This window comes from Lactuca saligna, chromosome 3 (assembly GCF_052625555.1).
Source record: "Lactuca saligna cultivar CGN05327 chromosome 3, ASM5262555v1, whole genome shotgun sequence".
Taxonomy (NCBI): Eukaryota; Viridiplantae; Streptophyta; class Magnoliopsida; order Asterales; family Asteraceae; genus Lactuca; species Lactuca saligna.
Window position 1 is genome coordinate 22,943,433 of NC_136419.1, and position 14,841 is coordinate 22,958,273.

Sequence of the window (14,841 nt, forward strand, 5' to 3'; positions counted from 1 at the left end):
GAGATACGGAGTTTTCTTGGGTTGGCAGGGTATTATCGGAGATTTATTAAGGATTTCTCCAAGATTGCGGTTCCACTCACCAGATTGACCCGGAAGGGTGTGGCATTTGCATGGGGTCCCGAGCAGCAGACCTCCTTTGAGACGCTTCGCCAAAGGTTGTGTGAAGCTCCAGTATTAGCCCTTCCGGAAGGTATGGAAGGTTTTGTGGTATTCTGTGATGCATCGATCCTAGGATTGGGAGCGGTATTGATGCAGAAGGGTCATGTGATAGCTTATGCATCAAGGCAGTTGAAGCCTCACGAGACGAGGTACCCCACACATGATTTGGAGTTGGGGGCAGTGGTGTTCGCCCTCAAGATTTGGCGGCACTACTTGTATGGGGTTCGTTGTACGATTTACACGGACCATAAGAGTTTGAAGTACTTGATGGATCAGCCTAACCTAAATATGCGGCAGAGGAGATGGTTAGATGTGGTCAAGGACTATGATTGTGAGATCTTGTACCACCCGGGCAAGGCTAATGTGGTAGCCGACGCGTTGAGCCGCAGGGCGGAGAGTACTCCCCTGCGAGATGTATGTTTGAGACTGACCGTGATAACTCCAGTTCTGGACGCCATTCGTGGGGCTCAGGCCGAGGCCGTGCGTCCGGAGATGCAGAAGAGAGAGCGGGTTGTTGGGATGGTTTCTGAGTTTGTATCGGATAGTCGGGGCCTTATGACTTATCAGGGCAGGATCTGGGTACCGTTTGTGGGCGGTACCCGTGCTACATTGATGGAGGAGGCTCATAGATCGAAATTTTCGATCCACCCCGGGGCCACGAAGATGTATTTGGATCTAAGGAAGGAGTATTGGTGGCCCTGTATGAAGAGGGATGTAGCATGGTTTGTCGAGAGGTGTTTGACCTGTCGAAGGGTAAAGGCCGAACACCAGAGACCGCATGGCAAGTTGCAGCCATTGGAGGTTCCCGAGTGGAAGTGGGAACAAATCACTATGGACTTTATCACCAAATTGTCGAGGACTGCCAGAGGAGTTGATGCAATTTGGGTGATTGTGGATAGATTGACAAAGAGCGCTCACTTTCTTGCCATCAGTGAGAGTTCTTCAGCAGAGAAGTTGGCAGAGGTTTACGTGAGGGAGGTTGTATCTCGGCATGGGGTGCCGATCTCGATTATTTCAGACCGCGATGTGCGTTTCACTTCCCGTTTTTGGAAGAAATTTCATGAGGAATTGGGTACTAAGTTGCATTTTAGTACCGCATACCACCCCCAGACCGACGGTCAGAGTGAGCGGATGATACAGACACTCGAGGACATGCTTCGAGCTTGTGTATTGGATTTTGGGGGTAGTTGGGACTCGTATTTGCCTCTAGCGGAGTTTTCCTACAATAACAGCTATCATTCGAGCATTGGTATGCCGCCCTTTGAGCTGTTATATGGTAGGAGGTGTCGGACTCCCATATGCTGGGGAGAGGTTGGGCAAAGGGTAATGGACAGTACAGAGATCGTGAATCAGATGACAGAGCAGATACAGTTGGTCAGGCAGAGGTTATTGAACGCTCAGAGCCGGCAGAAGAGTTACGCGGATAGGCGCCGGTCCGAGTTGGAATTTCAAGTCGGCGACTTTGTTCTCCTGAAGGTCTCTCCTTGGAAAGGAGTGATCCGGTTCAGGAAGAGGGGCAAATTGGGACCCCGGTTTATTGGCCCGTTTCGGGTGATCGCCAGGGTGGGCCGGGTAGCCTATCGGCTGGAGTTACCAGCAGAGTTGGGACAGATCCACAACACTTTTCATGTATCGCAGTTGAGGAAATGTATAGCCGATGAGTCGGCAGTGGTTCCACTTGAGGATATTCAGGTTGATGCAAGCCTGAACTATGCGGAGAGACCAGTGGCTATTAGGGATCGGAAGATCAAGGTTTTGAGGAACAAGGAGGTACCTCTGGTATTGGTTCAGTGGCAACATCGGAAGGGATCAGAGATGACCTGGGAACCGGAGGATATGATGCGGGAGCAGCATCCGGAGCTGTTTTAGAGCGAGACTTCGAGGGCGAAGTCCAGTTCTAGTGGGGGAGAGTTGTAACATCCGGATTTTTACCAGGTATGACGAAAGTTTAATTATGTTATTTTATAAGAGGGACTCGGCGAGTTGGGGCTCAGACTCGCCGAGTAGGGACGCGGGATTGAGCGAAGGTGCGCGCTTGGACTCGGCGAGTCCAGGGTATGGACTCGGCAAGTCTGCGCTGTGTTATGAAACCCTAAATCCCCAGGTTTGTGGCCTATTTAAGGGGCCTTATGGCCGTCATTTGCACTCATCCAACCCCCCAGAGTGTGTCCCTAGAGTTCTTGAGCGTTTGGTGAAGGATTGAGAGCAAATCTTGACCTTATGAGTGTTGTTTAGCAAGAAGAAGGAGGCTCTAGGTAAGAGGAAGCAAAGGAGGTTGCTATTTCGTGGATTTGGAGCTTGGATCATCACTCTAGAGGTATTATTTTCGGACCATTTCCTGTTTGGTGAAACTTGATGCAAGTTAGGGTTTAATATGATCATTTATGGGGTGATTTGATGCCCTTTTGTTCCCTCTTTGAGTTGAGACCATGGATCTGGATCCATAGAGGTCCAGAGGGCCTCACTCATCAAGCTTTATGGGTGAAAATGGAGTCCTTGGCCTTGTGTTGAAGTAATAGAGTCAAAATCATCATTTGTGATCATGTAGAGGTTATTCATGCATCAAGATTGAGACTTTACGTGCTAAATAAGCATGGGGGGACTGGATCTATGGATTAGTGGACTGGATCTGGCCTTTAGAGCAAGATTGAGTCAGTGCATGGCATGGACTCGCCGAGTCCGAAGAACAGACTCGGCGAGTAGCTTGAATGTTGCACGACCACTCAGCGAGTGGCCTCGCCGAGTTGGGATGAGTGAACTCAGTGGGTCAAGGGGGAGTCAGGATGGACAGGTGGACCGAGTCAAACCGGACTCGCTGAGTCGTTCTTGAGACTCGGCGAGTTGAGTCGTGGTGGCCCCACAACTCGTGCCAGGTGGAGCTCGTCGAGTTGGGAAGGGATGCTCGACGTGTCAAGAAAGGGTTTCAGGGAAATTGGTGATTTCGCTCAGACTCGCCGAGTCGCTATAGTGCACTCGCCGAGTCCGGTCAAGTTGACCGTTGGCCAGCGTTGACCTAGATTGTCCTGTTATGGTATGGTCAACCCTAGTTGAGAAAGTGTTAATTAGAGATATATTGTGCTATAGGGGAACTTCAGCTCGGCGGATCGAGTGATTAGTGATTTCAGGGTTACGGCTTACCGAGACACACGAGGTGAGTCTTCTCACTATACTTTACCTTGAGTAGGTAACCAGAGTTATGTGTTAGAGTATTTGTATGCCATGCATGTTATGTGTTGTACTGCATTACTTTTATGTGTTTGATGCTGTGCATGTTTACAGAGCTAGAACCGGAAGGTTCACAGAGTTAGAACCTGAGGGTTCACAGAGTTTGGGTGCACGGACCCACAGAGTTATAGCCTCGAGTGGCTAATATGTGTTATATGTAGTATTTTGGGAACTCACTAAGCCTTGTGCTTACAGTGTTGATGTTATTTGTTTCAGGTACTAGTGACGACCGTGGGAAGGCGCCGGCTTGATCCGTACACACACGTTTGGAGCTTGACATTTTGATCTTGGGATTTTGTAATATATTGTTGAACAATTAAAAAGGGGTTGTTTCTATGAATATTGATGGAATTATGCTTTTATAAAAATTGAAAATTTTGTTGGAAAAAAATTCAGTGTTACATATATGATAGTATTCTCCTAAACTATATCTATTATAGTTTACTAGTAAGTTATGTATATGAATAGATGAAGGTATACCTTTGCTACCCAAAGGTACTGAACTGATTGAATAGAAATTTTATGCCAACATATGTATACATAATATATATCTAATATTTAGACGACCTTTGGACAACTGGCCGATACCCTAAGTCCACATCCAAACAAGGAAAAGGAAATAAAGTGAGCTAGCAGTCCTAAGTCCTTTAAATATTATGTATATAACTATACATATATAGGCATGCATTTTGACAGTATATAAGTTAAAAAGAGGTTTTCTAATATATTTAAAGATTTTTGAACAATAAATAAATAATGATTTGATGTCAGTTTATAAAATAATTTAAAAGTAGTTTGTTTTGAAACACAGTTTGAAGTATATGAAATCCTTGTTTGAAACACAGTGAAGACTTGAGCACACACGGATCCTATTTAACATATAATGACACATATATGCTTACAATTACTGTTTATAACAACTAATTATGTAATGGAACAACCTTAGGGACTAGGAAACACTTGTACTGAAGTGTTAAACCACATAGGGTTGCATATAAGGGGTGTAGGGCCTCTCTTTGGAGTTTATGGCCCAAATGGTAATAAACACATGAGTTTACGGCCAATGGGTAATTTCCCCATGATTTTATGGCCGTAAAATCATGGTATTAGGTACCAAGTTGTGTTATAAGGTCTTACAAGTCATAATGAAGTGTTCTATGATCAAGTTTAAGCCTTAGGAAGGAAAGGTGGCACCACTGCACCACTAACTAGGGTTTACGGCCCAAGGACCATTTCTCCATGAGTTTATGGCCGTAAACTCATGGTATTTTGTACCAATTTAAATTTTAAGGTCCTTAGCTCATGTTGGAAGTGTTCTAGACTTGATCCTAAGGCTTTGGAAGGGATTAGGTTTCATTTGCACCCTTAATTAGGGTTTACGGCCCAAGGAGGTTCCTTGTCCATAAACACCTTGTTGATCTTGTTTTCGTAATGTTTTCTAGGTGTAAACTAGTTGATTCAAGTATAAAACAAGCTAAGACAAGAGTACTTACAATATAGAAGCTTGTAAGGGTGTTTAAGGCTCAAGAACACTAGTGTGTGTTCTTGGTGTTCTTGGTGAAATGAAGAACACTTGAAGATCTATGAAATGAAGAGATTTCATGGATGAAATCATGTACAAACACTAGATATTGAAGTATATCAACTAATCAAGGAAGGAAACACTTACCAAGTTGAAGATCTAGTGAAGAACTCGTATGATACTTGAGAGAGAATGAGTTCTAGGCTTGAAAATGGTAAAAATGACATAAAATGACTAAGTGTCATATTTATACCTTAGAGTTTACGGTCGTAAACTCCATTTTATGGCCGTAAACTCCAAACTCTTGGAGTTTTGAGACTTAAGTGTTGAACAATTAACTCTAGAGCATACCTCCTATAATTACCTCTGATGTATTTAAGATTAAAACACCCAAACTGACTCCAAAACTGCTAAAAATTAGCAGAAGTAGGTTTGACTTTGATTGAATGCAGGGTTTGTTATAAGATAAAAATTTCGAGTTGTCACAGTTTTGAAGGTAACAAGTCATTACATTGGTTTATCTCTAGCTAAATCTCTTTATGTTTGGGTTTAGGGCCATCTTTAGCACATTTGGGAGTCATTTCAAGTGTTGGGACAAGATCTGAAGTTGTAACATCAGATTTGGACTTCCCTTGGTCCATATAGCTATAAATTTATAAGATTTGGCAAGCATGGACCTTTCCCTTTGAGTTAAACTTTCCATTAGTCTATTTTTGGCATTTAGGACCATGCATGCATGTAAAGTTTGCAACTTTATGTGGAAACCATGTCTTAAGAGGTTGGATCTGCAATATAGAGCTTTGGGGTGGCTTAAAAACATATGTATAAGTAATGGATTGCATGAACTCGACGAGTTGCTTAGTCGACTCGACGAGTCGTTTGAGGGTTTCTCGTATTTGATTCTGCATGAACTTGACGAGTCACTAAGAGGACTCGACGAGTCAGTTAGGGTTTTCCCCGACATCTAGACATGCAGGGACTCAACGAGTTGGTTGGAATCTCGGCGAGTCAATTAGGGTTTTGGGTGAATTCCGAGTTCTTAAGGACCTCGACGAGTTGCTAGCTGCATTCGACGAGTCGAGTCAACATGGACTGTTGACTTTGATCGATGAATTTGACTTTGACTTTGACCAAGGGTTGAACAGTTGACTTATGGGGGTATTTTGGTAATTTGGGAACTTATGGAATTGGATCATTGATGGATATAGGAGTTGGTGTTGGAGTTGTATTTGGAGGCGATTGATACTATCATTCCGAGCTATTTGAGAGGTGAGTTGTCCTCACTATACTAACGGGGTCGAAGGCACCAATGTCGGCCCTTTACAGATTTGTATCTGGGTTATTGCATGATATGCTTATTGATTTACATCCTGGTAGTTAGGATGGTGATATGCTTAGTGACCTGGTTAGGTCGGTATCTTGGTATATAACATGATGCTATGTTAGTGACCAGTTAGGTATGTATCCTAGTTATAGGATGTTGCTATGATTAGGTATATGTTAGATTGGTTTGACTGTTATATATATGCTAGCGTATGATATTTATGTGCACATGTTTGTTTGATTGGTGGTTGGGTTGAGGCGGTCCTGCTTTATGCTAAAGGCCAACATACTCAGGGCGGTTCGGATAGACTGAAGGCCTGCGAGGCGGTCCAGTCAGGTCGAAGGCCAGACGAGCGGTCCGGATAGGCTGTAGGCCCTGCGAGACGGTCCAGACGTGCCGAAGGCTCGAAGAGCGGTCCAGATAGTCTGAAGGCCCGCGAGGTGGTCTAATCATCCCGAAGGATCATTATGCATGTTGTTTGCTTATATGTTATTGATATGTTTTATGGTCTTGGTATTTTATGGGTAATTCACTAAGCCTTCGAGCTTACATTTATCGATTATTTTTTTAGGTACTTCTGATGATCGCATGAAGGCGAAGGCGTGATCGTACAACTCATCATATTTCATGATTGTATGATTTGATTCTAGGATACTATGACATTATACTATTTTGGAAACAATTTTTTTAATAATCATTGGTTTTGAAATGTTTTAAAAAGTTTAAATTTGGCATGATTTTTATGGATGTTACATAGAGATTTAGACTCATTGGAATGTCTTAATGGGTAAAGTTGGAAACTTTATCCATCAAGACCTTAGGAAGGACTAGATATGGGCTTTGGAGCTCTTGAGGTTGAAGGATAACAACTTAATCCATTAAGCTGTTGAGACCAGTTCCCACGACGTGGCAAAGGGAGGCCACGATGTGGCGACGGGGGGAATTCCCGATTAGTTTGTCATTTGTCTCACTTCATGGCTAATGGAAGGCAATGATGTGGAGATATGTTGTAGTGGACTTTGACCGTTGACCGTTGGATTTTTGATCAGTTTGACTTTTAGTTAAACTTAGAGAGGTGTTGACTTATAGTCTAAGATTTAGTTTGTAATGGAAGGCCATGATTTTAGGTCTTCATTTAGGTGAGTCTTCTCACTATACTATAACACACTAGATTTTAATTGTGCATGCTGTCTTTATGACTCTTGGTGATGTGCTTGTATGTTGTATGCATGAAGCAAATTTGGGCTCGGAGTTAATATGGACTCAGGGTTGATATAGCCCCGATGGAGTCAATTTGAGCTCAGAGTCAATATGGACTTGGAGTTAATACAAACTCGGGGTTGATATGGACCTGGGGTTGTTACGGACCCGTTACAACTACGTGCTGTTATATACTACCTCTGTCCCAAATTTATTGTCCACATTTGACTTTTGAAGTCTTTATTCTTCAACTTTAACCTTAATTTTTTTTTGTTTTCAGTAGATTATAGTTGATGCAAAATATATGAATGAATTATATTTTAAATTTCTTTTCATTGTTATAAGTTTTATTAAGAAAAATATAATACAAATAAAAATATTTAAGATGAAAATTGAAGAAATAGACTTCAAAAGTCAAAGGTGAACAATTAATTTGGGACAGAGGGAGTATATGATATGTAGTATTTTAGGAAACTTACTAAGCTTTGTGCTTATAGTTGTGAATTTGATATTTTGCAGCTTCTTATCGGTTTGCGAAGGCGGTATTGTATACACACATCACTAACTTCATGTTTCGAGATTTCACATTGTCTTATTTATAACTTTGATTTCTGAATAATGATTTATGAACAAATGGTTTGATCTGAATGTAATTTTATTAATAATGGATGTTTATTCTATTTAAAAAAAATGAAAAAAATTTATTCTGCAATTTGGGACATTACAATTGATACCTTATCATGGTGAGCTCTTTGTTGTGGATTGGTTGAGATATATAAAATATGATAAATTTTCGGTAGGTTGAGATATATAAAATATGATAAATTTTCGGTAAAGCCTTGAAACTCTATTTTTATTGATGAAAAAGACATGAGTTTACTTTTTGAACATAAGTGACAACTTGTTGAAAATTTTGCAAAAGTTCAAACGTTTGTAGTGGCTTTTGCTAAAAAAAATAAGGGGGTTTTTATTTTTTATTTTTTTATTTTTTATCTTTATAAAGAATATATCATTTTATTTTATTTTTATAACTTAATTGTATTTTTACTATAATATTATAATATTATTGTATTTTTTTATTTGATTCAGATAATCCAGATTTGAAATAAAGCAATATTATTGAAATAAAAATCTGTTATTGCATTTTATGTGTTTGATCAAGACATTATCTTACTATATTCTCTTTTATTATACCGTAAAATCTCATGAAAAATCATGTCATTTTAAAAAAAACAGTAATAAGTCTTATTTCCAAAATGCCCTTGTAAGCGAAATAATGTTTTTAAGAGCTAAAATCTCAAATGTATAAAATTCTTCTAACTTTTTGTGCGCTTATGTGCCAAAAATAAAATATCGTTTTAATAACTAATGACGAAGTTTCAAATCTTTTACTAAAGATTGTTCATATAAAATATTGATGGTAGTATAGTAGTATCTACCATTTTATCGCATTTATAAAATTTATTGAAATTAAAAAATAAAAAGGTCTGCTCCACGACTTAAATGAACATTAAATCAATTTGACAATCAACATAAAAACTTTATTTAAAGAATTTGGATAATACGGAAAGTTGGGGATGAATGGTAAAGACGATGCAGCGGTAGGCGATGATGAGGCGCCCTACTGAAATACTTCAACGATTCGCCAAGAATCAAATTTCATTTGCGTATAGAAGACAAATCAAAGAACGCGGCGTTCACTTTGGGGATGAGATGAATTGTAATTTGTAAACACGAGACAGCGAGAGGCGCTGAGACGCCCTAAGCGTATCTCGAATAAATCAAAGAAAATTACCTTTCCTGGTTAATCCATTTCAAAACATAAAGAATCATCCAAAACCCGCATTAGATTCGACGCAAATACAATATATTTTTTTGACTTATAACTCGATTGGCCAAGGGGGTTTTTGTTCGCGGTGGCGATGGTGGCAGAAGATGGAGGAGAGGAGAGCAGTAGTAATGGATCAAAACCCAAGAAATCAGAAATGTTGGCGATTCACTCCTCCTACTGGTTGACGAATTTCCCTAGAGATCTGATGGCAGGGGCAATGATGGGTGGAATGGTGCACACGGTTGTAGCTCCAATTGAGAGGGCAAAGCTTCTATTACAAACCCAAGAAAGCAACATCGCCATTGTTGGAGGGAAGCACAGGAGGTTTAAAGGTATGATTGATTGCATTGTCCATACGGTTAAAGAAGAAGGGGTTTTATCACTTTGGAGAGGTAATGGCAGCAGTGTTCTTCGTTATTACCCTTCTGTTGCCCTCAATTTCTCTCTCAAGGTATCCCCTCTTCTCCAAATTCTTGTTTTTGGGGCATTTGCATTCCTTTCTTGCATATGGGTTTGTGCTCAAATGTTTTTAGTTTAGTCCCAGGTATAGTTTGCAAGACTTCTTTAACTAATTCTTGAAAAAACTGAATCTAGAACTAATCTATTATAGATTAATACAAGAGTCTTGGCTATCAGAAGTCCAAAAGATCGTCTCTGTTTGATAGTTGATCCCCATGAATACAGTAAAATGGTTTAAAATTGGATACGTAAGCATTGATGCCATATCTTGTAGTTTAAGAAAGTTATTTGTCTTTCTATAAAGGGACATTTGTGCCAATAGAGATGTCCGTTACAGTCGTGTAGATGTTTTGGCCGAATATATGCATGAGTTGATGTTTCATGGTTATGATGGAGTGCACATACTTTGATTATAGTAATTCATATTATAGTTAGTGTTTGATATATGATACATACTTCGAATGACATGTTTCCAAAAGTACTATGAATGTTCACAAAACCAAGATGAAGATCAGGGGAAGCTTACAAATACAAACCAAGATAGAGGCATTGATTAAAAGCCACATTCTTCACTTATTCTTTTTCTTGATTTTGAATGTTTCACATTATAAATTACCTTGACATGCTACCCTTGACATGTCTGGTGAATATAAAAATTATTGGCGAACACAATTGCTTTCAGAATGTTCTTAGACTTACTTCTCCTACAGATCGTTACTAATTAAATTCTAAGTAAAAATTGACCATGTCTATAGCATGCAGAAGTATCATTAAGGGGGAGATGAATATCAATTCAAACCTTTGAAAGGTGTTTGGGTCATTAGTCATTTTTTTAGCATAGTCTTTAAGTTGATTTTTCTTAGTGGTGGAGCCTATAGAATAATTTACATGATAACAGCGTATTGAAAAGCATCAAGCAGTGCTACGTAGTCAAGTGACTTTCTATATATAGAGAGTATAATCATCTTTAGATTATGTAAACATATGAGAATAAAATAATTTGATGCTAATGCTATACTATTTTGAATTGCTTTCTAAACGTCTAGCTTCACTGTACCATTGATGCAATGACTCATAAAAGAATCTAAATATTCCCTTCATGTACTCCTAATTCAACATTTATTTAATAGTCTAAATGATTATGTGGAATGCTTAACTCCTAGGCAGACTAACTGTTCCTAGTGAGGGATCTATGTTTCTAATACTTGTGGTTTGAATAATATATTAATATTTCAAAGCTGTATTTAAATGAAAATATTTTTAGGTTTTCTTTCACAGAAGCTATTATTTCACAAATACACCAAATTTGGAATCTTAACAAGAAAGGATTTTGCATAGATATTTATTAAATACAAGTATACTATATATAGATAAGAAACGACAACAAGCCATTCGACAACACCTAACAAGACCTCATTCAGTAGATAACTCCGACAGATATCGTAATAGGAACGCCCGACACCCTTCGACGTGTCTCAACTCAATGATAATGAACAGAACAAGTTGTACTGTGTTTGGCATGCATTTGACTGACAATTGTGTCCCATCCAAAAAAGGTGGAACAAGATGAGATAGGTTTCACTCGTCCGTTCCAAAAAGACGTAAATGCCCTTTTCATCTAAAAATCTTTCATTTTGCAGGATCTTTATAGAAGCATCTTACGCAGCAACAACAACTTCCAACAATCTACATTCTTATCGGGCCCATCAACCAACTTCATCGCGGGGGCCGCAGCCGGGTGCACGACGTTAGTGATCATCTACCCGCTAGACATCGCGCACACCCGCCTGGCAGCCGATCTCGGGAGAATCGATTCCCGACAATTTCAAGGCATCCGCCACTTCCTCACCACGGTGTACGCGAAAGACGGGGCCCGCGGGATCTACAAAGGCCTCCCGGCCTCCCTTCAGGGCATGGTGGTCCACCGTGGGATCTATTTTGGTGGATTTGATACCATAAAAGAAAAAATGTCACAAGATGGTGAAGTCGCGTTGTGGAAGCGCTGGATTGCAGCCCAAGGGGTGACCACGTCAGCGGGTCTTTTGTCGTACCCGATGGATACCGTAAGGAGGCGGATGATGATGCAATCGGGTATGGAGCGACCCATGTATAGAAACACTTTGGATTGTTGGAAAACGATTTATTTGACTGAAGGGGTTCGGTCGTTTTATCGGGGGGCGCTTTCGAATATTTTTAGAAGTACAGGGGCTGCAGCCATCTTGGTGTTGTATGATGAGGTGAAGAAGTTTATGGACTGGAGTGGATCATAGCAGAAAGTTGTAGGAGAGAGAGAGAGAGAGAGAGAGAGAGAGAGAGAGAGAGAGAGAGAGAGAGAGAGAGAGAGAGAGAGAGAGTAGAGTAGAATTATATTTTTATACACAGGCACAGACGGTAGGCGATTTGATGAAATGTGACTTGTTTAGTATGTGGTGACAACAACCATGAGATTTTGTTAAGGAATAAAGTAACATACAACTTTTAAGCTTTTAAAAAAGTTATAAGTATTTTTTCTGGACATTATTTGGATTTAAAATAACATTGTTACTTTTTGAGTGTTTTGTATTTGTTAGTGTGGACGTGAAGTCATTGTGGTATTATAATTTTGGTTATGTAATTGGGGTGCTTTTGGTTTTTAGCATAATATTCATTGGAGGGAATCTTTACCAAATATTTGACACCATAATCAAATTAAATAATCAATAGTTATATTGTTCTGTTTTAGACTTTAGCGGTGCTTATTTTTTTGGGGGTTTCTTTTCAAATAAAAATAAAATGTTGTCATGTCATAAATTGGTTTCTCCAAAATACCCCTGGAAATTTGGAATCACATTTTATCCTATCATACTCTTAAACACTTCCTAATCACATCATGAGACTTGAATCATCGACTTTAACGATAAAGACAACATTTTATTCTATTGGGTTAGAAACTTTTTGGTGGTTATACATTTATGTAATGTATTGTTAGCAAAATGCTACAAAAAGAGACATTACAATTAAGTTTCTCAGTTATTATATCTTTTACGTAACTTCAGTCATACAAATCAGACATAGATTTTAAAACATGGTACAATACCAAAGATGGGAATTATTTATTTAGTATTATATATTTGTTTTGTTTTGATGAATAAAGTATAAAGAATGGAATAATGGGGAAAAGGGTGATGTAGACCAAGTGAAGACAGATTGTGCACCAAACAACCCCATTAAGGAACTTGGATCCATTTTGCTTTGCACTTTGATTTGCCATCATTATTATTTTTCTCGGAGATTCATTATTAGATTCCATTGATTTATTACCTCATCTTTCTAAAATGGGTTGGATCGCATCAATTTTTTTTATAAGGATCTAAGGAAGACATTAGTTTATTAATAATGTATGTTTTGTTTTTGTTTTTGTTTTTTTTTAATATTATATATACAAATTTAATAAGATGGTACTATTGTAGCATAATTTGTTATTTTAACTAGTGCATCGGCCACTCCATCATTTTACCATATTGACAATAAGATGAGTCATAGTTCCACTAGCATCTTTCAGTTTCATCAAATTAATCATTACCCAAATATCGAATCATTAATTTAAAACGGTTGGATTATTTGAATTATCAAATTTGGAGAAACGTATGAAAACTACTTCTGTCTTTGATAAAACATTATGTTTTAAATAAAAAATCTCGTTTGGTACTACACACTTTTAACATTTAGTTTAAATAAAACGTTCAAAATTTAAAAATTATCTCACATATTATTTAACAAAACGCTATTCACTATTTGCTACCGGTTAGCAACTAGTTTTGCCAAACAAGATTGTTGGGTGTACAAGCCCCACACATAGCGGTTGGCACCGTGGTGACACTGTGAGCACCATGAGCATTTGGTGTGCGGTGGTGCGGTGAGGTCTATGCGGAAGAGTAATACCCTATGCCTTTTCCTCTCGTCTCCTCTCCAACAACTAGTTTTTTAATTTTAAAAAAATTATCAGTATAAATATTACAGCTTTTACATCTTATAGTACACAATTTTCTACAATTTTCTACCACTCTTCAAAGTTCAAACCTCCATTTATCGAAATGAATGCAAGGTACCCTCCCACCGACCTCACATCAAGATCTGGTCGAAACAAATCGCACGGAAGTGGTTCAACGACACCAATTTGAAATGTTTTTGTTTTTGATCTGCCGGTTTACCGAACACAACCCTATGCTCCTATTTTTTCATCCCCATCCAACTCCAACCCCAACAATTTCACTATTAAAATGTATCATAATTCCCCACTCCCGAAATATGTATCGCAATTCCCCCCTCTTCTATAAATACATATCGCAAAGCCAACCACTGTCCAACCCAGAAATAAGGTTTGTTCGGGAAAGATAACCAAAATCACCTGAAGTCGTAACCAAAACCGTTCCCAAACAATCCGAACCCAAAGGAAAAGGAAAAAAAACATCCAAAAATTTACATCTTTCATCCCTAAATTCATATTTTTACCATTCCAATTTACCCCCGAAGCCTCGAAATCATACCCAACACCCGAAATACGTTCCGGAGTGTTCGAAGAGCCCGAGAAATTTATCTTTTTGGTTTGAAGCTCAACCTTGGCAAGGTCAGGTTTTCAAGAAAGCTCCCGGTTTTCATCAAAGAAAGTTAAATATAGTAACGAAGTGCTGCCCAAATTACTATTTTAACCCCCGGTTAATTCACGGTGAGTTCAGTATATAGGAACAATTGTATGTTATGTGTTATATGTGCTATGTGCTTTTCCGTTTTATTATCTCATGTTGTTATTCCATGCTATTATGGTAGCAAAGTTATACCTTTGACCATGTGATCAATGAAAGGACTTAGATTTACGGTGGTACTGTTATGTAGTCTCTGGCCATGTAGAGCATGTCTCATAAGAGAATGAATTCTATTCTATGGCATTGACAGAAGGTTAGATAGGGCTGAAAGCCTGAAATCTACCAAAATGTTTAATCAGAAAGTGTATGTCTTTTGTGGATTTGGGATGAAGCTTTATTGATGTATATCAAATATGGAAATTGTTGTGTATCATTGATTGTATATATTTGAATCAAATTATTGATTGATATGGAAAGCTTGTTAGATGATTCACATATG

The 14,841-nt window shown here is 38.8% G+C and overlaps 1 protein-coding gene across 1 annotated transcript; it reads left to right on the forward strand.

Moving 5' to 3' along the window:
• The first annotated feature begins 8,960 nt into the window (after positions 1-8,960).
• Positions 8,961-12,214, forward strand: PM-ANT (Mitochondrial substrate carrier family protein). Its single transcript, XM_078983264.1, has 2 exons — positions 8,961-9,712; positions 11,361-12,214. The coding sequence occupies exons 1-2, from the start codon at positions 9,353-9,355 to the stop codon at positions 11,988-11,990; spliced, it is 990 nt and encodes a 329-aa protein (XP_078839390.1). The 5' UTR covers positions 8,961-9,352; the 3' UTR covers positions 11,991-12,214.
• The last annotated feature ends 2,627 nt before the right edge of the window (positions 12,215-14,841 follow it).

Excerpts from the sequence above, each read along its gene's own strand:
- PM-ANT (XM_078983264.1), top strand. The coding sequence starts at position 9,353 with ATGGTGGCAGAAGATGGAGGAGAGGAGAGCAGTAGTAATGGATCAAAA. Across the intron at positions 9,713-11,360 it reads CCCTCAATTTCTCTCTCAAG|GATCTTTATAGAAGCATCTT; the intron begins GTATCCCCTCTT and ends TTCATTTTGCAG.